This window comes from Myxine glutinosa, chromosome 1 (genome assembly GCF_964187855.1).
Source record: "Myxine glutinosa chromosome 1, kmMyxGlut1.1, whole genome shotgun sequence".
Classification (NCBI taxonomy): domain Eukaryota; kingdom Metazoa; phylum Chordata; class Myxini; order Myxiniformes; family Myxinidae; genus Myxine; species Myxine glutinosa.
The window spans coordinates 321,130,061-321,157,068 of NC_136261.1; the positions used below are offsets into that span (position 1 = coordinate 321,130,061).

General features: G+C 41.9%; 1 protein-coding gene across 2 annotated transcripts in view; it reads left to right on the forward strand.

The window, feature by feature from the left end:
* The first annotated feature begins 1,692 nt into the window (after positions 1–1,692).
* The window catches only part of LOC137411122 (serine/threonine-protein phosphatase 6 regulatory ankyrin repeat subunit A), a 203,643-nt gene continuing 178,327 nt past the window's right edge, over positions 1,693–27,008 (forward strand). For both annotated transcript variants that reach the window (XM_068096573.2, XM_068096581.2), the window contains exon 1: positions 1,693–1,864. In XM_068096573.2, the coding sequence (XP_067952674.2) occupies positions 1,727–1,864 (138 nt within the window). In that variant the 5' untranslated portion in view covers positions 1,693–1,726. The remainder of the gene's footprint in view (positions 1,865–27,008) is intronic.

The following is a 27,008-nucleotide window of genomic DNA, read 5'->3' on the forward strand; positions in this document are numbered from 1 at the left end:
TTTAGCTCAGGTGCCTCCCATTTCTCTTGATCATCTTTGAGATGTTTCTACACCTTGATTGGAGTCCACCTGTGGTAAATTCAATTGATTGGACATGATCTGGAAAGGCACACACCTGTCTATATAACGTCTCACAGCTGACAATGCATATCAGAGCAAAAACCAAGCCATGAGGTCGAAGGAACTGCCTGCAGAGCTCAGAGACAGGATTGTGTCAAGGCACAGATCTGGGGAAGCCTCCAAAAAATGTCTGTTGCATTGAAAGTTCCCAAGAGCACAGTGGCCTCCATAATTCTTAAATGGAAGAAGTTTGGAACAACCAGGACTCTTACTAAAGCTGGCCGCCTGGCCAAACTGAGCAATCGGGGGAGAAGGGCATTGGTAAGAGAGGTGACCAAGAACCCAATGGTCACTCTGGCTGAGCTCCATAGATCCTGTGTGGAGATGGGAGATACTTCCAGAAGGACAACCATCACTGCACCACTCCACCGATCTGGGCTTTATGGCAGAGTGGCCAGACGGAAGCCTCTCCTCAGTGAAATGTACCCACATTGATAGGCCAACAGAATCTTGTTTCTCACAGTCAGTGTCCTTTAGGTGCTTTTTTGCAAACTCCAAGCGGCTTTCATGTGTCTTTCACCGAGGAGAGGCTTCCGTCTGGCCACTCTGCCATAAAGCCCAGATCGGTGGAGTGTTGCAGTGATGGTTGTCCTTCTGGAAGTTTCTCCCATCTCCACACAGGATCTCTGGAGCTCAGCCAAAGTGACCATTGGGTTCTTGGTCACCTCTCTTACCAAGGCCCTTCTCCCCCGATTGCTCAGTTTGGCCGGTGGCCAGCTCTAGGAAGAGTCCTGGTTGTTCCAAACTTCTTCCATTTAAGAATTATGGAGGCCACTGTGCTCTTGGGAACCTTCAATGCAGCAGAGATTTTTTTGTCGGCTTCCCCAGATCTGTGCCTCGACACAATCCTGTCTCTGAGCTCTGCAGGCAGTTACTTCGACCTCATGGCTTGGTTTTTGCTCCGATATGCATTGTCAGTTGTGAGACCTTATATAGACAGGTGTGTGCCTTTCCAAATCATGTCCAATCAATTGAATTTACCACAGGTGGACTCCAATCAAGGTGTAGAAACATCTCAAAGATGATCAAGAGAAATGGGAGGCACCTGAGCTAAATTTCAAGTGTCATAGCAAAGGGTATGAATACTTATGTCGATGTGATATTTCAGTTTTTTCTTTTTAATAAATTTGCAAAACTTTCTAAAATCCTGTTTTCTCTTTGTCATTCCGGGGTATTGAGTGTAGATTGATGAGGGAAAAAATGAATTTAAACGATTTCAGCATAAGGCTGCAACATAACAAAATGTGAAAAAAGTGAAGGGGTCTGAATACTTTCTGAATGCACTGTATGCTTCAGGTGTTTGATCTGCAGCAAGATAGTGCATGTCCAATCCTCAAAATAAAACATCATTGAAGTTTTTTGAATCTATGGACTGTGATTGAGGAGAGGAACTTAACCAGAGCAAATATTTCCCCAAAAATATAAGTTTTGATTGCGAAATAAATTAGCCTCCAAAACGAAAGTTTTTCTTTCTTGCATCGTATAAACCGATCAATCAATCACCGGAAACGCAATTATTTACAGAGCAAGTGGTGAACCGAACGAAAACCCCACAACCGAACACCAATTGATACATTGACAGAGTCCAAACAGACGTGCCTGGCGGATGAGGCGATTGACCAATAGCAGAGCAGCTTGCGGAGCTCTCGGCCAATGGCGACGCGCTTTGCTGAGGGCTTTCATGGCGGGCCGGTGCGCCGGCTCGCCGCGCTGCGAAATGGTTATTCTGCGCTTGCTGGACCAGGTACGGCACCTTGTGCTTCATTTTGAGTCCCGTTTGCACGTGTTCTGCGCCCATTAACTCGGTCGGCATGTAATGCTAATCTTTATTTTTCCAGTCGATGTTCTCCTGAGGTTTTTCCTCCGTATTTCTTCCCGGTGCCGTTATTATAAAATGATAGATGAGAGAAAAACAAACAAACCTTGGAATAATGTCGTTTTCGAGGCATTTTGTTCAATTCGTTGTGTTGTGGTGAGTGATACAGTGACCTGAACACAAGGGACGAGGCAGGAATTGATAGGCCTGTAAGTTCAATTGCCTTTGTAAGGAAATTATTCCAAACCGTAATCAATAAATCATGGACTTGGTGAGCGCGAAGCGGCGTTTACAAACCATATTACGATCACGTGATGCACGGATTTATACTTTATAGAATCCTCGTGTGGTTTGTTTGGTTGACGAGGTATCTGGAGTCGGCGGTCGTGTGAGGCGCTTCGTTCGTCTCGATTTTCCGAAAACCTTTGATAAACAAGGAACACATCGGAGGTGATACCCACCGGTGAAGAAGAAGAGGAACCGAAGGATCATTCATCGTTGGTTTACGAGGAGTTTTAAATTTGTAAATATGCAGATTATACAAATTCCAGAGGGTGAGAAAAATGATCTTTTTCAGTTGCCGAACATTTTGGTTGTTTCAAGGGGATGTTAGTGACAGATGGAATTTCAAGGAGGAAAGGAAACAGGAAGTATGGTTGTCGGTAGTGGAAAGAATAAATGGTACTTCAGGGATTATTTTACTGACGGGAAATATTGCAGTGAGTGTTTCAGTAAAAAACATTTTTCGATAATTGTAGATGGAATCGATGTCACCCTCAAATATCAAGTTCACACTCGATCAAAATTCCAAATCGATGTGACGCTCACGCTCCAACAACACACTGTCACACTCAAATATATATGGCGTACTACCAGTACCACGACCCCATTACCCCATATGGCGTACTACCACGACCCCATTACCCCATATGGCGTACTACCATGACCCCATTACCCTATATGGCATACTACCATTACCCCATATGACGTACTACCATGACCCCATTACCCCATATGGCGTACTACCACGACCCCATTACCCCATATGGCGTACTACCATGACCCCATGACCCTATATGGCGTACTACCATGACCCTATATGGCGTACTACCATGACCCCATATGGCGTACTACCATGACCCCATTACCCCATATGGCGTACTACCACGACCCCATTACCCCATATGGTGTACTACCACGACCCCATTACCTCATATGGCGTACTACCATGACCCCATTACCCCATATGGCATACTACCATTACCCCATGTGGCATACTACCACGACCCCATTAACCCATATGGCATACTACGACGACCCCATTACCCCATATGGCATACGACCACGACCCCATATGGCGTACTACCATGACCCCATTACCCCATATGGTGTACTACCACGACCCCATTACCCCATATGGCATACTACCATGACCCCATTACCCTATATGGCATACTACCATTACCCCATATGGCATACTACCATGACCCCATTACCCCATATGGCATACTACCACGACCCCATTACCCCATATGGCATACTACCATTACCCCATATGGCATACTACCACGACCCCATTACCCCATATGGCGTACTACCATGACCCCATATGGCGTACTACCATGACCCCATTACCCCATATGGCATACTACCACGACCTACCCCTTTCTGTATACTACCACGACCTACCCCTTTCTGTATACTACCACGACCCCATTACCCCATATGGTATACTACCACGACCCCATTACCCCAAATGGCATACTACCATGACCTCGTCACCCCAAATGGCAGACTACCATTCCCCCATGTGGCGTACTACCACGACCCCATTCCCCCATATGGCGTACTACCACGACGCCATTACGGCATATGGCGTACTACCACGACACAGTCCCCCCCATATGGTGTACTACCATGACCCCATTCCCCCAAATGGCGTACTACCACGACCCCATTACCCCATATTGTGCACTACCCCGACTGCATTACGGCATATGGCGTACTACCACGACACAGTCCTCCCATATGGTGCACTACCATGACCCCATTCCCCCAAATGGTGTACTGCCACGACCCCATTGGCCCATATGGTGTACTACCTCGACCCCATTACCCCATATGGTGTACTACCACGAGCTCCTCCCCTCTCTGCCCTCCCCACACTGCCGCGACCCCAGTTACCCTTCCCACCCTCCCCACCCCCCCTACTTATCTTATGGCATACTACCTCAACGAGTACCATTGAGATGCCTCCATATGGAGTAGCATCGCCACACTCCATGATAGGGCAAAGTTTGCGTGTTTGTGTCGTTTGAATATCGAGTTCAGTTTTGTGAACCTTGTTCTAAGGAGGATGAGCTGCCGAAGAGGGAATTCGACCCAAGATGGATACAAGGACAGAGGGTTCTTAGCATAAGGGAAAATTTGAATAGGGCTTTTTAACAGTAAAAAAGAGGAAATGTATGATAAAAGTGTTCAAATTATTTTAAGGGAGTGACCGAGCAATTGTTTGCAAGTAATTTTTTTTTTTTTTTGAAGGAAGATTATTTGGCAGGGGATTGATTTTAAGATAAGGGCAAAGGCAGGATTATTTGATTCTTTTAACTTTTGAGTGTAATGTATAATAATTTGCTGGGAAGAGTTGTCGATGTAAGAAGAGTCAAACAGTTCAAAAGATAATTAGAGAAATATTTGGAGGTTGCAAAAATATACCGTATACAAACAGCTTGGGTCTGTCTGAATGTACACCTGTGGGACCAGGTGCTGTAAGCTTGTGCGTTATGCATTTCTAGTTGACTGCGATAGGTGTTTCAATTTTGGATCACAAAAGGTGTATTATTGATTTGGAGACGTGGCACAGGTGAGATGGGCACAAGTGCCTTTTCTCTAAGATCTTGTTTTGATGAACTCTATCTATATCCTGGAGATGAAAATGTTGTGAAAAAAAACGCAATCGACAAGGGGTTTGAACGTTTATGTACATACAGTATGCGCTTCTGTTTCCTTTTTGCATCAGAACTTCTTGATCGTGATACCCTTCTTGGGTGTGAAAATTAATTGTACCTGGGGGAAATTGTTTCTCCAGTTTACCCACTTTGGGAGAAAATTACATGGAGATAAAGCAGCCGACATGATTTTATTTACATTTTGGTCGAAATGAAAAAGCCTTTTGCCTTGTATAATATAATATAATAATAATAATAATAATAATAATAATGAATATTGAAAATTCTGGGTTGTTCATTTCTTGATTGCACAATTTATTCTGTGGTTGATGAAATGTCATTGTTTTTTTAAACCTGTTCAGTTGAATACTGAGCTACCTAAACCTAGTAATGCAGAGCTACCTAGAATGGTACTCGGTAGCGCAACACCTCCACCAGGTTGAACAGTTTATGTTTTGGATCCCACTGATAGGCTGGAATAGGATTCGGATCTTTACCAAAATCGAATCGATTCATCCTTGTCACACACCCAACCTGTCCACCAAGTTTTGGCCAAATCCATCTCACCTTTTGAGTCACACTGCTCAAAGACAGACAGACGGGGGCGAAAACGTAACCTCCGTCCACCTACGGTGGCAGAGGTAAGAAAACAAACTTGATTTTCAATTGCATTATTGAAAAGCAGTTTTTTTTCTTTTTAATTTTTTTTTGTTACAGAAGGGGAAAATAGAGTTTGAAGGATGGGGGTGGTGAGGGAATAGTTAGTGGAAAATAAATTAATATAAAACTTGAAAATATTACTTTTGCTTTATTTAAATCCATCATATTAGTCTTGCTAAATGACTATATACTTGCCTTGTAAGACCTGTCTGTTTCCTTAATTGCATATATTGTGTGATTATTATTGTGCTGGTAATTTCAAGAAGGTCAATTTTTGTTCAAAATAAAATACTTGTAATCAGGCAATATTGCGTTCTCTGGCGGATGCGTGGTGTGTCAGTTTGCTTTGTGGTTTTATTGGCATTCTGGCTGTTACTCATATAATCCTCTGTCATTATCTTGCAGTATTCCTTCATCGGGTGTACCAATAAATGTGACTTAAAAGCAAATTGGCCTTATTTCTACTCGACATGCCAGTATGTTTTACTTGAGCCTCGAGTTGCACTTTGCTGAAACAACGGCCCTCCATGTGGACGGCCATTCTATAAACCATTGCTGAAATTTGTCAAAGCCTTTGTGTTCTTGTTGATTTCAAGCTTGTTGCAAAGGGCCACCTGAGCAAAGGGCTCAGGGCCACCATGTTGCAAAGGGCCACCATGCTGTACATCGTCGGGAATAGCTGTGTACTTAACAAATATAACTTGTATTGTTTATAATGTACTTACCTGTCTCCTCAAAATTGGGTATGCCACTTAAAAAAAAAAAAAAAAAGAAGAAAAATTTTAATGGTAGCAAACCCAAGCTATCATTGCTTTAAAGAAATTTTGAGAAACAACCTGTGTGACTAAATATATTATCTATCTGTATTATAAAAGGAGCCGTGTCTGTGTCTGTTTGTTTTGTTTGTTTGTCGTGTTGTAACTTGAGAACAGGATTAACGGATTTCAATAAATCAAACGATGGTGGATTTGGGTAACTCCCGGGAGTGTTTGTGAGGCCAATTTTTTTTTAATATATATATATATATATTTCTTTTTCTTTTTTTATGGGTACACATATATGGACACGCGTGTGAAAACTGCACATGCCAACACGTGACGTTGGTTATCCCTGCACGTAGAGCAGGATCTCCCAGGAATCCTTTTTTTATTTCTTCCCCCATAGATTGGCCATCGCAGCAAAGATTGGTGTTTCTGTCAGCGAAGCGACGGGTCTTATATTCTAAACAGTCAGGACAAGAAAAGGAGAGATCAGGAGAAATATTTCACCTTCCACTGTACTCTAAAACAACAATGAACAGAGCATGAAACATTTTCCTAGAGCACGGTTTTCTCTCCAATCGCCCAGGGGAGAATTTAAAAGAAATGTATCTTTTGACGGTACAAATTGGTTAGCTTTAACAATTACCCCGTGCCCGAAGCGCAAAATGGGGTTAAGCAATTGGCTCACATTGTCTGTCTACAGTCAGTCTATGATCGAGGAACAACAATTTTCCAATTTGAATTTGATTCCAAATTTGAACACTAGAATATGAATTGGAACACGAACCTGCAGTTTAGTAGTACTTTGGCTCTGAAATTGGCAAACTGTACGGAATCTTGTCCCGATCGCGCATGTGCAAAGTGTAGTAAGGTAATTGTTTTCTGAAAAAAATTAATTTCTACAGCCTTTTAAACTTTCATTTTATGTCAATTGAATTATATACCTGTACACTGTAGAAGACAAATCACCTTGTTGGCACTTCCATAAACCTTCCAGTTTAGCATTATTTGGACAAAATGTTATACCATCTTTACAAATCAAATTTGCTGCTCGCGCTCTCAGTGTTGGGGAATATCAAGAATCGGTCAACATTCGTGCCGAGTAGGAAATATGGATCGTGCTCGGAATCGCAAAGAAAGAGTTGAAAAGACCCTTCTTGTGTCTTTTTCTCAAGACTGGGTGGTGGAAGGTGTCTCCAGGAAGGTGCTTATCATAAGATAAACTCTAGTTGTAAAGGTGATGCAATTGTTTACTGTATGTGGAAATGAACATGAACCACAGGACAAATAGCTTATCATTCATGTTTTATGTTTGAGATAGTTGTTGTGAGGTAGGATGTCTTTCTGAGTAATTCATACTTCACAGATTGATCAATCGATCTTCTATCTAGCGATTTTAAGTCAAAGTAAATGCAAAGAGCTTTAATACAAAGAAGGAAGTGATAACAAAAGTAAGAAGTTCAAAAAGGGTAACTAAAAAAGAAGAAGAAGGTTTTGGTAGTTAAAAAAAAGTGGGATTGTTGAGGCTGTACACATTTTTAAAAAGTGGAGACTTCCACAGTTCAGCATATTGGAAAAATACCTTCACAAAAAGTATTCGTGTAAGTGTGAGGATCCACCAGGAGATTCCTCTTTTTGGACTAGAGCATTCTTGGGTGTCAAGGTGCAAGTTGCAAATAGGTCAGAAATGTAAGCAGGAACCAATTTATGCTTGGCTTTTGCTTATCAGCAATCTTTTAAAATCCATGACGATGGATTTTATCAACTCTAAACTGCAATGGGTATGTTGACCACCATGAGAAGCAAGGTGCAGCTGATGTTACGACTGCTTGCTCTTTTGTGAGAGCAACATTGGAAAATGTGGGTGGAGGGATGGGTTTTTCTCGTAAATAGAAATGGATCGCGAGTCAGAGTCTGTGTTCTTAGATTTAAGTGTCTGGAGTAAAGACCAAAGGTCTACGATACCAAATCCGGTATCAAAGATTAAAAGTCCAAGGAAACTGTGCACCGTTAATAAAAGGTTTCATAGTGATAGGAAAAGGGGGAAAGGACAGTTACTTACGTAATGAACAAGAAAAATAATATTTACAAAAAAATGAGCAACAAGGGGAAATATAAAAGAGCATGCAGAATATATTCAAAAGACTTGGGTCCATAGTGACACCTAGATTTGAAACCATTGAATCAGAGATCAGGTGATAATCCCCAAGGCCATGCAAACATTACCAGTTATTGGTTTTAAAAAGGGATTTCTCAAATTTTCAGTCAGCTCCAGCTCTTCTTTGTAGCCATCTAATCAATATTACATTCCAAACACTAGAACGGCAATCAGTAGAGAGCATACCTCCGCCTGGTTGGCCATATCACTCAATGGTGAAGAATCGCTTAATAAATTCTACTAGCTGGATCAGGATCCGGATCTTCACAGAAATTGAATCGATTCTTCCTCGTCACACACACAACCTGTCCACCAAGTTTCGTCCAAATCCATCCATAACTTTTTGAGATATCCTGCTATGTAGCGTTTTTGACCCTATCTCCCAATGGTGAAGAATCACTTAAAAATTAAATAACTCTCATATCCGAATACATATTCAGATCTTCACCAAAATCAAATCGAATCGTCCTTGTCAGACACCCAACCGGGCCACCAAGTTTTGTCCAAATCAGTCCAAACATAATCGGGTCCTTTTCAGATAGGACATCATCATACTAAAGTACGCAATTTGGTGTCTGTCTGTCTGCTGTACTACTGTATTCTAGATCTACTGTATTCTATATAACCCACAATATTGGGTTAATAACATGGCCATTTCTGCCGCTACCGTGGAATTTTTCGTAGCGAACTTTTGAAACTCGCCCCTGCTGTTTAACACGAAACTGTAAGGGAGGAAGACCAGGGTGTGATCATTTACCAGGCAGCTAGCTTGCGCTTGCCAAGCCAGCCGTTCCTTAATGGTTTTGAATGGAGTGCTTGTTCGAATGCTTAAACCACTTGGCGATCTCTCCACAAGAAACTTGGTAAATGAACACACACCCAATGTTCTTGAGACCCCACCATCGATCATCTGTAATCTATATACCGCAAAGAGGAATGCCCCTTCCTGCCGCTCCGGTAGTGAGCGGGTGTACTAGTCATACTAAAATATGTAATTTGGTGTCTGTCTGTCTCTGTCTGTCTGTCTGTCTGATTTTTGACAGTGATACATTTGGTCGTTACTTATCCAATCTCAACCAAACCTGACAGGATGAATAAGGATCACACAATGAAGGTTATAAAAACCACCTTTAGAGGCCATTTTTCCCCGCAAAGCGGGGTTTGGCCTTTTTCGGGAACCGTGGTTGTTGTTGTTTTTCGGTCCCCTTTTTGAAGCAATGTTTTACGGCTGGATGCCCTTCCTGACGCCAACCCTTTTTGCCGCCTTTAACGACAAACAGGGAATTACCAGTGAACTGGTACTCAATTAGCCGACCTCGGAAGGATGACAGGCTGAGTCAACCCCCCTGGCGTTAATTCAGCAATCGACCGGGATTCGAACCCAGGATCCTAGGATCCTAAGCCGGCACCCTAGCCGCTAGCCCAACACCAGGGATAGGTTGTAGCCTTCACACAATGAAGGTTGTAGCAAATTAATTTCCACCCTTCCCCAATGGTGTTTTCTCCCCTTCCCCAAGGGTGTTTTCTCTGCCAAGGGGGTTTTCCCCACCAATGGGGTTGTGTGTTGAGGTGTATATCTTTGTTGAGATAGCTTTATCATGACATTTTTCCAAGGACGCTTCTAATAACAAAAGCATAATATTAATGTTATTACAAAACAAAATTAATACTAATATCCCACCTCCCATAATATTAATGTTATTACAAAACAAAATTAATACTAATATCCCACCATTGTAGGATTTCTTGAGTGTTTCCTCCTTGAACAAACGCCGCGTTAACGTTTATAATTAGCTTATTGTGCCCTTTCGTGGGAGCACCTCCACCAGAGGTAAAAATATTATTCTTGGGGAAAATGCCAGGAGCAGAGAAAATGCCCCTTTATATAAGGGTATGTGCCATGTGGCAAAGTAAAGAAAAGAAGGGACATTCCATAGCTTTTACAAAATGCCAAACAATAGAAAATAAGGGACATTCAAAAAATCACGTGTGCATGCTGGACTACCCTTGTGTTCTTCGGAGGGACCAAGTAATGCTCTAGAAAAGTTCATATGAAGGGGCACCCTACATATATCGGTTAAAATACATTAACTTATTCATGCAGCTGTATGAATAAAATTGGCGCCCCTTTATATGAACATTTCCTTTATATGTTCCTTATCAACGGTTTTGAATGGAGTGCTTGCTCCACAAGAAACTTGGAAACAGAATACATCCCTTCCTCTCCACCCCCCAATGTTCTTGAGGCCTGACCGTAGATCTACTGTAATCTATATATCCCAGAGAAGAATGACCTTTTCTGCCGCCCCTGTAGTGAGTGCGTGTACTATTTGCATAAAGTGTGCCATTTCTTTGGATTGGGGATGGAGCCCATCTGTCCCATCTGCTAGTACTGTGGATGTTAACAACCTTTGTGGGGCACTGCAGAGTACATTTTTAAGGTCATATGTCATGTGGTATGGCAGTCATATTAGCTTGAAAGCCAATAATTAAAAAAATCCCTTCTCTGAAACCGCTTCACCGATCGATGTGAAACCTGTCATGGCTGGTGAAAATGTGATACTTGAAAACAGCTGAAGGGGTTTAAATCAAACTTGTTTATTTTTAGAACAGTGAACGAGGGCACCTACCCGTTGTGGGACTATGCGGAGGCATATTGGCGGCACAGTCGCATTGCTCTAGTTTGTTTTATATTGGTATTATGGAGTCATGTTTGAGCCCGTATAGCTGAAGTTGCAGATTTTAGGATGAAAGTTTGTACTTTGACAATTTTGCTGCGGCAGCATTTGGGATACACATTAGAGGGTTGACTCAGTTTTCCAAGGATCGACTCGGACTGGTTTCATATGAATTTTATTGTTTTCTTTTTTCTTCCTTCTCCATGTGGATTTAGTTGTTCTTTTATTTATGCCTCGGGGTGCTGCTGGCATTTGCCAAAACTAATTTGTTCAATGTTTTGCCTAACCATTTACAGTGAACCAAAGCAGATATGGTCATTATGATTTACTCTGTAGATTTCACTGCCTCTGGGCCTCAATAATGAAAAAGACTATTATTTTTCTTGGTTCATAGAGTATGTGGAGGTCAGATGGGCAGTGAAAAACTTGCTGTAGCTGTATTCTAATATCTTATTCCTATATAATTGATTTCTAAAAAACCAATTACATTTGAGGTAGTGTGACAGATAATGGAAAGCGCACAATTTATTTGGGCCCGTGACGGAATTCAGGGCCAAGTGTATCTATCCCATGGTTTCTGCATTTGGCTGTATGCACAACATATTGCAAATGCGGAACGTGCTGCGTGAAGCTGAGCAAGAGGAAGGTTTCCTGTGTTGCCATTCGCTTCCTACAGTGTTTCTCAGGCTTGGACTTTTATCTGCTGTACTCCATAATCTGCACATGGTTTTCCGTTTCCTCAAAGCGGTTGGTGGTATTGAGATTCAGACCGGACTAGTTTGCATTCATTCTCTTGGTTCCATGCTAATGGCTGACCAACACTTGGAAATGGGCTCTTCATGTTTACGTTCTGATGGCACTTGATCACCATTGGCTCCTGTTGATATTAATATTAGCTTATTCTTTTTTTTTTTTAAAGTGTGTCACGGGTTTGAAATACAAATGGAACAACCACTTTTTGTCGAACTGTATCAGTAGCATTTTACTTCACCAACGACTTGTTTTGTGCCACCACCATAGGCGTTAAAATTTTAATTGTTCCTGACTAACCTTTCCTCACAAAAGGTTTTGTAATTAAATTGTAAAAAACACATTTTTACTTCATAAAATACGAAATAAATTTTTCTTTGTAAGGTCTTCCACTGTGTTCTTTTGACTAATTATTTTGTCATTTGGCAAAAAAAAAAATTCTCAAATTTACCAGCTAATGCCATTCATTTCAAGTTCTCACAAGTGATTCGATCGATAAGAACATGGTGAGGTAAGTTACGGGAAGAGGAAAGGGCAATTTAATGTGTGCTTGGAAAAGGGGTGGGGACGGTCGGTGGGAGTTAGTTATAAGCATACCAGGAGGGGAAAGGGACTTCAGCATGACATGTGCATCACTCATGATCATCTTCTGAAGAAGAAGAAGATCTCTGAAGATCATCTTCTTTCATGTGCAACACATTGCTGCGGGTAGCATCATTTGCTGGGGCACAGCTGTGCCACCGATGCAGTGCACCCTGTAGGTTAGAGCAGGAAGTTGTAATTTGGCCATGCTGTTGGCGATATATCGCCTACTCTTCACGTAGGACATTGTAGGATTTCTTCACTTAATGAAGAATTTCTTCACGTAATGTCCACCAACTAATGCCAGCAGATGGATGCGTAGTTCAATGTCCATCCAAGGAACGGACGGACATTGATGAATCACCCTGCCTGTGAAACACAGGGATGACAGTTAATAGCTGGGTCGACATTTCACTTTAAATTTAAATGTTAATTTTATATATAGTAGTACACCCGTTCCCTACGGGAGGGGCAGGAAGGGTCTATATTCCTCTCTGAGGTATATAGATTATAGTAGATCTAAGGTGGGGTCTCAAGAACATCAGGGGTGTGTTTATTTAACAAGTTTAATGCCGAGCGCTCGCCAAGTGGTTTAAGCATTCAAGCAAACACTCCATTCGAGTATTTCATTTTCAATAAATTTGTAAAAACACATTTTCACTTTGTCATTATGGGGTATTTTGTGTAGATCAGTGACAAATTTAAATTTAATCCATTTTAAATTCAGGCTGTAACACAACAAAATGAGAAAAAGTCAAGGTGTGAATACATGTGTGTGTGTATATATACTGTCATCACCCTTCCACTTTTTTCAAATAATGCACCATTTCTTCAAGAAAATTGTTGAAATTTAAAAATCTTTTGGTATCCACATACAGTCACGTGAAAAAGTAAGTACACCCCATGTAATGTTCTGACTTTTTCAACATATTTCAACATACAGCTATTTGATCTTCATTTCAACAATATTGAAAGATAAAGGTGATATAATATAACAAATATCATGTTACATTTACATTTTGTAGTCCATTGTGTATTTTAAATAAACATAAATGAAAATTTCACATGTGGAAAAAGTAAGTACACCCCGACATTTATCACTACTTCAAATACCTAAAATTAGAATCAGGTGCACCAGCTCAGGTGCAAATGATTAGAACATCGTTAGAGAGGATCTTGGACGAACCTGTCTTATTTAAACCTCAGACATTTAGGTTGGTTTGCTCTTTGTTGTTGAAGTGTGCGGTGTCACCAGGCCCAGATCGAAAGAGCTCTCTGAGGCCTTCAGAAAGAAGGTTATACAGTGGGGAGAACAAGTATTTGATACACTGCCGATTTTGCAGGTTTTCCCACTTACAAAGCACGACAAGGTCTGTAATTTTTTATCATAGGTACACTTCAACTGTGGAAGACGGAATCTAAAACAAAAATCCTGAAAATCACATTGTATGATTTTTAAGTAATTAATTTGCATTTTATTGCATGAAATAAGTATTTGATACATCAGAAAAACAGAACTTAATATTTGGTACAGAAACCTTTGTTTGCAATTACAGAGATCAGACGTTTCCTGTAGTTCTTAACCAGGTTTGCACACACTGCAGCAGGGATTTTGGCCCACTCCTCCATACAGATCTTCACCAGATCCTTCAGGTTTCGGGGCTGTCGCTGCGCAACACAGACTTTCAGCTCCCTCCAAAGATTTTCTATTGGGTTCAGGTCTGGAGACTGGCTAGGCCACTCCAGGACCTTGAGATGCTTCGTACGGAGCCACTCCTTAGTTGCCCTGGCTGTGTGTTTCGGGTCGTTGTCATGCTGGAAGACCCAACCACGCCCCATCTTCAATGCTCTTATTGAGGGAAGGAGATTGTTGGCCAAGATCTCGCGATACATGGCCCCATCCATCCTCCCCTCAATACGGTGCAGTCGTCCTGTCCCCTTTGCAGAAAAGCATCCCCAAAGAATGATGTTTCCACCTCCATGCTTCACGGTTGGGATGGTGTTCTTGGGGTTGTACTCATCCTTCTTCTTCCTCCAAACACGGCGAGTGGAGTTTAAACCAAAAAGCTCTATTTTGGTCTCATCAGACCACATGACCTTCTCCCATTCCTCCTCTGGATCATCCAGATGGTCATTGGCAAACTTCAGACGGGCCTGGACATGCGCTGGCTTGAGCAGAGGGACCTTGCGTGCGCTGCAGGATTTTAATCCATGACGGCGTAGTGTGTTACTTATGGTTTTCTTTGATACTGTGGTCCCAGCTCTCTTCAGGTCATTGACCAGGTCCTGCCGTGTAGTTCTGGGCTGATCCCTCACCTTTCTCATGATCATTGAGGCTCCACGAGGTGAGATCTTGCATGGAGCCCCAGACCGAGGGAGATTGACTGTCATCTTGAACTTCTTCCATTTTCTAATAATTGCGCCAACAGTTGTTGCCTTCTCACCAAGCTGCTTGCCTATTGTCCTGTAGCCCATCCCAGCCTTGTGCAAGTCTACAAATTTGTCCCTGATGTCCTTAGACAGCTCTCTGGTCTTGCCCATTGTGGAGAGGTTGGAGTCTGATTGAGTGTGGACAGGTCTGGAGACGGCTTTGCGGTCGGTCTTTGCGGTCTTTGTGGTCGGAGACGGTCTGGAGACGTCTTTTATGCAGATAACGAGTTCAAACAGGTGCAGTTAATACAGGTAATGAGTGGAGAATGGGAGGGCTTCTTAAAGAAAAAACTAACAGGTCTGTGAGAGCCGGAATTCTTACTGGTTGGTAGGTGATCAAATACTTATTTCATGCAATAAAATGCAAATTAATTACTTAAAAATCATACAATGTGATTTTCAGGATTTTTGTTTTAGATTCCGTCTTCCACAGTTGAAGTGTACCTATGATAAAAATTACAGACCTTTACGTGCTTTGTAAGTGGGAAAACCTGCAAAATCGGCAGTGTATCAAATACTTGTTCTCCCCACTGTAGATGCCTACGAGTCTGGGAAGGGATTGAAAAAGATCTGCAAACAATTTGAAATCAATCATTCGACTGTCCGGAAGATCATCGACAAGTGGAGAAGATTCCAAACAACTGCCAACTTGTTCAGGCCAGGCCGCCCCAGCAAGTTCAGCCCGAGAGCAGACCGCAAGATGCTGAAAGAAGTCTATAAGAACCCCAGAATGTCATCACGGGACCTACAGGTAGCTCTTGCCACTGTTGATGTCAAAGTGCACGAGTCTACCATGAGAAAGAGGCTGCACAAATTTGATCTACATGGGAGGTGTGCCAGGAGGAAACCTTTGCTGTCCAGAAAGAACATCAGGGCAAGATTAAAGTTTGCCAATGAACACCGAGGCAAAGACGAGCACTTCTGGAACAATGTGCTCTGGACAGATGAGTCAAAGGTAGAGCTATTTGGCCACAGTACCAGAAGACATGTTTGGCGAAAACCAAAGACAGCATTTGACCACAAGAACCTGATACCAACTGTAAAGCATGGTGGTGGAAATATTATGGTTTGGGGCAGCTTTGCTGCATCAGGGCCTGGGCAGCTCACCATCATATAATCCACTATGAATTCTTCATTGTACCAGAGGGTGCTTGAGGATAATGTGAGGCCGTCTGTCGGAAAGTTGAAGCTCAACCGAAGGTGGACCTTGCAACATGACAATGACCCTAAACGTACCAGTAAATCCACCAAGGAATGGCTGAAAATAAAGAAATGGAGGGTTCTGGAATGGCCAAGTCAAAGCCCGGATCTAAATCCCATCGAGATAATGTGGGGGGATTTGAAACGAGCTGTGCATGCAAGAAACCCCTCAAACATCGCACAGCTGAATGAATTATGCACGGAGGAGTGGGCAAAAATTTCTCCCAGTCGATGTCAGAGACTGGTAGTCAGTTATAAGAAACGCCTACTTGAGGTTGTTTCTGCCAAAGGGGGCAATTAGAGCCAAGGGTGTACTTACTTTTTCCACATGCGAAATTTGCATTTATGTTTATTTAACTTATACAATGGACTACAAAATGTAAATGTTTCATGATATTTGTTATATTATATCACCTTTATCTATCAATATTGTTGAAATGAAGATTAAATAGCTGTATGTTGAAATATGTTGAAAAAGTCAAAACTTTACATGGGCTGTACTTACTTTTTCACGTGACTATGTATTTCTTTGGGTTGCAGTGGCACAAAACAAAAAAAGCTGAAAAAATACTAAATGTTAGCTTATTCCACACAGAAATCCTAAAATGGCCCGGGCAATATTATTGGCACCTCTTAGAAGTTGTGAGAAATAATTGGATTTCAATCAGGTGATTCTCCTTTACTGGAATTGAACTCACCCATCGTGAGTTGCAGGTGCCTACAATATAAAATCACTCATTCAACCAGTTTGAATGGAGAAAAGGAGTCATTCTGCTGTTTTGTGTCACTGTGTGTACTGCAATGCACATGGAGAAAAGAAAGAAAACCAGAGAATTGTCTGAAGAGGTCAGACACAAGACTGTAGCCAAGTATGGACAATCTAAAGGCTACAAGTCCATCTCCAGAGACCTTGATGTTTTTGTGTCCACTGTACACAATGTTATCAAGAAGTTTAAGGCACATGGCACTGTAGCCAACATCCCTGGACGGGGCCGCAAGAGAAAACTTGATCAATGATTGCAGCGAAGGAACGTTCAAATGGTGGAGAAAGCACCTCAATCGACTGCCAAACAGATTCAAGCTGACCTTCAGACACGAGGTACGACAGTTTCCACTCGCACCATCCATCGCCAACTCAATGAAAGAGGGTTCTGTGGTAGGAGACCCAGGAGGAACCCACGGGACAGACAGACAGACATAAGAAAGCTGACTGGAGTTTTCCAAAACCCTCTGAACAAGCCAAAATCCTTCTGGGAGAATGTCCTGTGGACAGATGACCAAATTAGAGCTTTTTTTGTAAAGCACATCATCTCTATGTTTACAGTAAACAAAATGAAGCCTTCAAAGAAAAGAACACCTTCCCTACAGTCAAACATGGAGGAGGTTCAGTGATGTTTTGGGGTTGCTTTGCTGCCTCTGGCACTGGGTGCCTTGAATGTGTGCACAACATCATTAAATCAGGAGATTAAAAAGGCATTTTGGAGCACAATGTTCAACTCAGTGTCAGAAAGCTAGGTTTCCTTTGAAGGTCATGTGTCTTGCAGCAGGACAATAACCCCAAACACATTTCAAAAAGCACCCAGGAATGGTTCAAGACAAAACACTGGACTGTTCTGAAGTGGCCAGCAATGAGTCCAGATCTAAATTCCATTGAACACCTGTGGGGAGATCTGAAAACAGCAGTTTGGAGAAGGCATCATTCAAATCTGGGAGAACTGGAGCAGTGGAGCATTTTGCACAAGAAAACTGGGCCAAACTGCCAGTAGAGAGGTGTTGAAAGCTCATTCATGGCTATAGGAAGCGCTTGACTGCAGTTATTTTGTACAAAGGCTGTTTTTTTTGTTTTGGTTTTTTTGTACACAAGATCGAGGCTCGTTTAAGAGCTAACATTAATCACAAAAAGACAAACTGACATAAAACGCACGATAAAGGGAGCGGGAGACAAGATGGGGAGAGAGAGGGAGGCACACAAGTACAACATTTGAGAGCTGGGGGGGGGAGGGTGAAAGAGGTAAAAAAACAACACATGGACACAGCTCGGACTTCCAGAAAAGAAGTTGGTATTTCAAAATATGATGATTGGAAAGCTCTTGGTGAACTGGATCTGGGGTGAATTAACGGGGATAGAAAAGATCAAGGTTTTGGATGGGGGAGGAGTGGTGAATATATTAACAGTGAACACCCCATGATGGAGGAGATGGAGGTAAGATGATGAAGTGATGATGGAGATGGATTGAAGTGATGGAGGAGATAAGAGATGGTGGTGAACAGCTGTTTTAAAGACGTGGAGGGAGGAGTGGGGTTGAACAGAGTGAGGGAGTTTGTTCCAGAGGTGGGAGAAAAGAGGAATGAAAGAGTGAAGGTGAATAGGAAGTCTTGATTTTGGCAGTTTAACCATAAGAGGGTTGCAGGCAGATCTTGTGCGACCTGTAGGAATATACCTAGTACATATGACATGTGCTACCAAATATTAAGTCTAGGGTGCAATCATTTTGTCAATGCCATTTTGACAAAACCTCCGCACCTTCATTCTCGGTGGGTACTTTACCCACCGAGCTCTCCTCGCACCTTTCACCTTTATGTAGCAGACAACCAAGTGGTGCTGTGAAACGGCCTTCTCCCCCGGGATCACTTTTGTGTCCAGGAGGTGCCCCTTATCTCGCCTACGCACGTCTCGCCTACGTCGTCAACAGTTGTCGTCGACCCACCTGACGTGTGTGTAACGAGTTTATTATCCGCTTTCTGGAACTGAGTTTTATAAATCAACAAACCAGCTCCATCAGCAAACTTCAAAATCTTTTCATCTTCTCTATTCCTCACACCATATCCGTAAACCCCATGGACTCTCTCAAAACCGTCTATACTCCTTCCCACATGTCCATTTAGGTCTCCTCCTACCACAACAACCTCCTCATCTTTCACGTTTTCCATCAGCTTCTCTATTGCACACCAGAACTTGTCCTTCTCTTCATCGCTCCGACCGATCTGCGGAGCATATCCCGAGATGACGTTCACCAAGAGCTTTCCAATCATCATTTTCACCATCATCAACCTATCACTCACTCTAGTCACACTCACCACACTGTCTACAAACTCCTCAGAAAACAGGACACCAACACCATTCACGCCCTCCGGGCACCCTTGCCACACAAACTTATATTTCTGTCCCTGCATACCCTTCACCATTCTCACACCACATCCCTTCCATCTCGTCTCCTGCACACAACATATGTCCACTCTTCTTCTGACCAATACTTCCACCACTTCTCCTGATCTCCCCGTCATTGTCCCGACATTCCATGTCCCAAACCTCAGAAACCAATCTCCACGTCGGGCATCAGACGTTCCGTCGTCATAAATGGCATGATTTCCACCCTTGCTTCGATCGGGTTCCCCACCTTGAGTTTTGACTAGAGGGGGTGAGGTCCCCCACGGGGTACTTCGGGCTGTACCCTGCCCATATGTAATTGTCATGGTTCCCTTTTCGAGGCAATGTTTTATGGCCGGATGCCCTTCCTGACGCCAACCCTTTTAGTCACCTCTTACGACACGCAGGGAAACGGTGTACCTATTCTAAACCCGGGTACACACCGGGTAGGAAAAAAAAGGAAAAACATTGTCTGATCTCATGATTATTACAGCTGTCTCATTTGTTATTGTGTTGTTGCAAAAGTATAATCCATCACACCATGACCATTGGATGGTACTCTGGCTTTGCTTGTTTGACAAGTCTGGATAATATGGTGTTTAGAGAAGCATGTTCGCACGATGCCAAGTCCATTGCTCTTGCACTTCAGTAATTGCAGAGTGCTCGAAAGAATATCATGCTTTTTAAATGTATGTGTAGATTCAACAATTGTTACGAGTATGTTTTAGTGAAACCAGAATTAACAGAGGGACATAAGAGTGGATGAAGAATGACATTGTGCACTATTTGTTTGAGTGTTTGTGCAGCATGAAGTGTGGAAGGGGTTTCTGAGTGGAGTAGTTTATTGACAGATATATGGTCCACTTCCTGGTGGCTGGCTACATATTGTTTCGGCAAATGAAGTCACATTGATATGATTTGTCATAAATATAATGTTTCCATATCCTCCCTTCTTGCTCTGTCCTCTCATTCCTTTCGTTTTTGCTCCTTCTCTCTAGCTTCTGCAATTTTTTCTCAAATTTCCCCTACCCATACATTTTTTTTGCATATCTAATAGATACAATTTGTCGTCTGTCTGTGTGTTGGTGTTTTTTTTTTTGCAAAGACAGTTGGGCGACAACCACCAAATTTGACACAGACAAAGTCCGACCTGGGGATTGTCCCAAGGGTATTTTCATCCACCATCTCAGCCTTTAAAGAATCCTAAGACCCATCTTTACATGCTTTTTACATGCTTGAGAGAAGACTGCTTGAGAGATTAGACCCATCAAACCCTTAAGACTCCTAAGACTCTTTCATACCTCTAAGACCCAGAAGACCTCAAAGACCTTTTAAGACCTTGAAGACCCTTAAGACCCATTTTACCTTTAAGACCCTTTAGACACCTTTAGATCTCTTCACCCTTTAGACCTTTTATCCCCTTTATACCCCCAGAACCCTTAGGCATTTACACCCCTTAGACCTGAACACCATTTAGACTCTTTACACCCTTCAAACAGATTAGACAGTTTGGACGCTTGGCTATTGAGAGCTTTACACTACTTGGACCTACCTTTTTGGACCCTTTTTACATGTTTGAGAGATTAGACCCTTTTTACCCCCTAGACACTGACTACAATTGGAATGTACTCTTCAGACCATCTAGAACCTTTTAAATACACACAACACAAACATCTATAGTCGTCTTGCAAAACACAGACTATACCTTTTTTCAGCAAATAGTGTGCAAACTTGACCCACACACCCGTATGTATGTATATGTATGTGTATATATATGTATATATATATATATATATATATATATATATATATATATATATATATATATATATATATATATATATATATATATATATATATATATATATATACAGTGGAACCTTGACTTACGAGTTTAATTCGTTCCGTGACCGAGCTCGTAACTCAAATTGCTCGTATCTCAAATCAAATTTCCCCATTGAAATGCATTGAAATGCTATTAATCCGTTCCAGCCCCCAAAAAACCACACCAATTTTTTTTGTTACGTGTTTTTAAATAAGAAAAATGTACTTTATAAATAACAAATAATGTATAAACAAGCACGACCTCGTATATACTGTACATAATAAAAGACAATGTAAAGAAATAAACTGGTTTTATTAAGTGTATTTACCTTGAAGATCAGACGAAGATGCTGGCGGAGGTGGAGGGGATAACTTTTGCCTTTTTCGCCACACTTTCCTCGCTTTCACTTGCAGGGCGTTTAAAGAAAAACCTGTCCAACGAGGTTTGTTTCTTCCTCCCTTTCAAAATGTTTCGAAAATGAGTGAGGCAAGTGTCGTTACACAGCGCCAACGCCGAAATGCGAAAACTAAAATGCAGCGCTATACGATAGAGATACTGTACGTGCACGGCAGGCAAGATAACCACGTGACCAGAACCCACCTGGCGGCAAAACTCAAAATAACCGAAATGCGAAAACTAAAATGCAGCGCTATACGACAAAGATACTGTACTTGAACGGCAAGATAACCACGTGACCGGGTGGCGAAAGCTCGTAACTCGGATCTCGGCTCGCATCTCAAAGCAATAAACCGCCGGAGCGACGGCTCGTATCTCGAAAAACTCGTAAGTTGGGGCACTCGTAAGTCAAGGTTCCACTGTATATATATATATATATATATATATATATATATATATATATATATATATATATATATATATATATATATATATGTATATATATATATATATATATACACATACATACATACATACACACATATATATATATATATATATATATATATATATATATATATATATATACATACATATATATACACGAGCTTGGCTCGGCTGCTCGTTGCGCTCCCCTCACCAAGCGTCGTTACTGAGGAACGGGCTTATTTTAGCTGAGGCTAAAGACTGTACCTGAGTTGCTGTGTTGTCATGATTTACACCAATCATAATACAAACAATTATTTTGCACAAATGTATTTGTTGTGTTTGTGATATTACATTTTTATAATCAATTTAGGTTGAAGATTCAGGTTGAATGTTTTTTTTTTCAAGAAAGAACCCCTCAGCACATACATAGGGGAGGGGTAGGTGCAGACTGGAAGTTCGAGACAATTACACCTCACCACCACGTAATTCAAAACACCTCACCACCAAGTAATTCAAAACACCTCACCACCAAGTAATTCAAAACACCTCACCACCAAGTAGTTTAAAACACCTCACAGCCATAAAACACGTAATAAAAACACCTCACCACCACGAAATTAAAAACACCTCACAGCCATAAAACACGTAATAAAAAACACCTCACAGCCATAAAACACGAAATAAAAACACCTCACCACCACGAAATTAAAAACACCTCACAGCCATAAAACACGTAATAAAAACACCTCACAGCCGCGAAATTAAAAACACCTCACAGCCATAAAACACGTAATAAAAACACCTCACAGCCATAAAACACGAAATAAAAACACCTCACCACAATGAAATTAAAAACACCTCACAGCCATAAAACACGTAATAAAAACACCTCACAGCCATAAAACACGAAATAAAAACACCTCACAGCCATAAAACACGTAATAAAAACACCTCACAGCCAAAAAACACATAATAAAAACACCTCACAGCCATAAAACACGTAATGAAAACACCTCACAGCCATAAAACACATAATAAAAACACCTCACCACGACGAAATTAAAAACACCTGACAGCCATAAATCACGTAATAAAAACACCTCACAGCCATAAAACACGAAATAAAAACACCTCGCAGCCATAAAACACGTAATAAAAACACCTTACAGCCATAAAACATGAAATAAAAGCACCTCACCACCACTAAATTAAAAACACCTCACAGCCATAAAACACGTAATAAAAACACCTCACCACCACGAAATAAAAACACCTCACAGCCATAAAACACGTAATAAAAACACCTCACAGCCACAAAATTAAAAACACCTCACCACCACGTCATTTAAAAACACCTCACCACCACGTAATTATAAATACCTCACCACCACATAATTAAAAACACCTCACCACCACATAATTCAAAATACCCCACCACCACGTGATTCAAAACCACCACAACGTTATTAAAAACACTTCACAACCACGGAAACAAAAGTTTGAGGGAGTCGTTAAGTGACAACACAGACACTGCCCAGATGTGTAGATATATAGATAAATGACTGTACCTGAGTTGCCATTTTGTCATGGTTTAAACCAATCATAATTCAAACAATTATTTTGCACAAATGTATTTGTAATATACGTGATATCACATTTTATAAACAATTGAAGTTGAAAAAAATGTTTTACCCCCAAAAAATTCCCCAAAAAAATATTAAAAAATCAAAAAATTTTCAAAAAACAATACCCTTAGGACATACCGACGGGAGAGATATGTGCATTCCAGAAATTTGGTACGATTTCACAAAAGTTTGAGAAAGTAGTTCAGTGACAAGACAAGACATGACAACACAACACAGGACAGGACAGACACTGCACAGATATATATATAGATAACACACCCGTTTTACTTTGGCTGACGTTATGTATGAGTTTTCTCCCGTCTTGCTTCCTTTAACTTATTTTATATTCCACCGTAAATAGAGGACAAGGAGACTGGTTTCTTGCATGGCACTTATTATTTGTCAAAACAGAACTGCACAGCACAATAGAGCCTTCACAGTTCATACCCTTGTTAACTATGCAGCTCGTGCAAAGAGGAAGATGAACCACACCAGCAGCTCTTCGCTTTCTCTTCCTGCCAAAACCAAAAACGAGAGTGGCTCAGAAAATCTGTACATCTATCTATAATTCCAGTAATCTCTGTGTGTCTGTGTGTCTGTGTGTCTGTGTGTCTGTGTGTCTGTGTGTCTGTGTGTCTGTGTGTTTGTCTGTGACCGCTGTTTCTCGACAACCACGGGTCCGATATACTTGAAACTTGCCAGGTATATTGCTGGGGACCCGAGGATGTGCCTTTTCAAGGTTTGAAATTAATCGGACAAGTACCTACCGAGCTATGTCCAAAAAACGCTTCAACCAATCAGAGAGCAGCGAGCTATCACGTGTGCCGAACCGTTAATGCAATGCAAGCGTTAATGCGTTAATGCAAGGCTTTTCTTTTTTTCCCTCTTCTCTTTCTACTTTTCCTTGCGATTAAATTGCAAACAGCCAAAATACGTTGGCGCTAATTGAATAATTGGCCATTAACACTAAAATAATCGTAACTGCGATATGCCAACTTCCGGACAGTGCAGCCTTCCCTGTTGTTGTTGTTTGCAGCAGCTGTTTGCAGCAAGGCAAGGCTTTTCTTTTTTTCCCTCTTCTCTTTCTACTTTGCCTTGCGATTAAATTGCAAACAGCCAAAATACGTTGGCGCTAATTGAATAATTGGGCATTATGTTTTACAACTAATAAAAACGAATTTGCGATTCATTCGCTTTCCTGCGCGTTTGTGTACGCGATGGCGATTTCTTTACCAAACTCCGGAAGCCGTTCGCTTTGGACCGAACCATTGCATGTAAATAGAGGGGGGGGATTGTCACCACTCGCAAGCCGTTCGCTTTGGACCAAACCATTTCATGTAAATAGGGGGGGGGATATAATTTTAGATATATATATAGTACGGGCATGCCCTAGTTATTTCAAATACCCACTAGTCAGCAGTATTTGTTTATCAATAATAACTATTATGCTTACAAATAGAGGGGTGAAGGTGACTTATAAATGGGAGTGAAAAATAATCTGGAGGGGCAATTAAATGGTATGATTGTGTGATTTAGTATTTGCAAGGTGCAAAATACTGAATGTTTTCCCGCTGGGTCGTTAGCAAGGAAATTTCAATTTCCCGACAGAAAAATTTGGTTGCCACAGGATGTCGGATAGGTGATTTTGTGAGCCCAGTGCCTTCAGGCCTTGATTAGGTCTTGTGCTTATACACTGCCTGAGTTTTTTTTACCAGCAGCAATTGAGTAATATGTATTGTGAAGATCGTATGGATGGATGGACTGAAGGAAAAGATGAACAAATGGAAGGAATGTATGGAGACAAAAGGTCTGAAGGTGAATATCGGAAAGACGAAGGTGATGGCAAGTGGTAAAGCATGTGGTGAGGTGGAAAGAACTGGGAAGTGGCCATGTGCTGTGTGCAGGAAGGGTGTCGGAGTGAACTCCATTCAATGTACAATGTGCGCTGAGTGGGTTCATCAAAAATGTAGTGGTCTGAGAGGGTCATTAACCAGTGTGGCAGCTACATTCAAATGTAAGGTGTGCACAGAGGGAGCTGCACATGGAGGAAATGTTGAGTTGGATCTTGGAGACGGCGTGAAGCTGGAAGGTGTGAAAACATTTTGCTACCTCGGAGACATGCTGAATGGAGAAGGTGGATCAGACTCGGCAACGGTTGCTAGAGTGAGATGTGCATGGAAGAAGTTTCGGGAACTGAGTGGCTTGCTGATGAGGAGGGGAGTGTAGTTGAAGCTGAAGGGAAAGGTGTATGCTGCATGTGTGAGAAGTGTTACGATTTATGGGAGCGAGACATGGGTAATTAACGTAGAGCAGCAACGAAGGTTGGAAAGGTTGGAAATGCGAATGGTTCGATGGATGTGCGGAGTATCGTTGAGAGAGAGGAAGACAAATGATGAATTGCGAAAAATGATGGGAATAGAGCCTGTGATTGATGCTGTGAAGAGGAACAGGTTGAGACGGTTTGGTCATGTGTTGAGGAAGGATGAAAGTGACTGGTTGAGAAGAGTGATGGAAATGAATGTAGAAGGAAGTAGAGGACAGGCAAGACCAAGAAAGACTTGGCTAAAGATGGTGGAAGAAGAAATGCGGGCAAGGGGGTTAACAAGGAGAGATGCAGAAAATAGGGCAAGATGGAGAAGATTGTCATGGGGACCGCAAGGCTAACCCCCGCTCTAGCGGGGAAAATGGCCTTAAAATGCATGTTGTTGTTGTGTGTTGTATGTTGAGGTTGTATATAGTGATTTGTTGTCAACAACACAAATTTAATTATCAGGTATTTCATTTAATTTCCCCAGGCAACGACAGATACTTAAGCTTGTACTGCATAATATATATTGTTATGTCTGGTGGGTAGTGATGTAGAGCAGATAGATCTGAGTAGGTAACATGCTTCGAGGTGTCGCGGTAAGGAAAACTACCTGTAATAAGTTCATGTGTAGGCGTTTTGTCGGGTTAAGATGTATAATTGTGAATCTAGCAGGAGGTTCGAGTGATAAGTAGTGTAGGGATTAAGGAGTTGCACTCCTGTGTGTCCTCACCTGGTTAGCCAAACCTTTGTCCCTTTTGGCACTTCACACCACATAGTCATTCCGACAGATCCTTTGTGCAACACTAAATAACGCCCTCCCCCCTGACATGACTTAGGAAGAAACCAGGCCATGACACCGCCGCAAGGCCGCCGACATTTACACATCCGAGAGGCCTGTCCACCTCGAATAGCACGCGCTATGACACCAGGAGCAGGGATTGGGCGTGCACCTGGGCGAGCTGGTGAGTCGGTGGAGGAGACTGATTGGTTGGCAGCGCGCCAAGGCTGACGTCACGAAGAAGGTGATATTAGCAAGGGCCGAACGCCATTGGAGTGAGTTGAGACAGAGTAGAGTTGAGTTGGTTTGAGGACTTTGGTTGGAAGGAGTGAGTTGCGCAGCACGAGCAGTTCGTTTGAGGAGTTGGGAGAGTTCGTTTGAAGAGTCAAGTTGCGT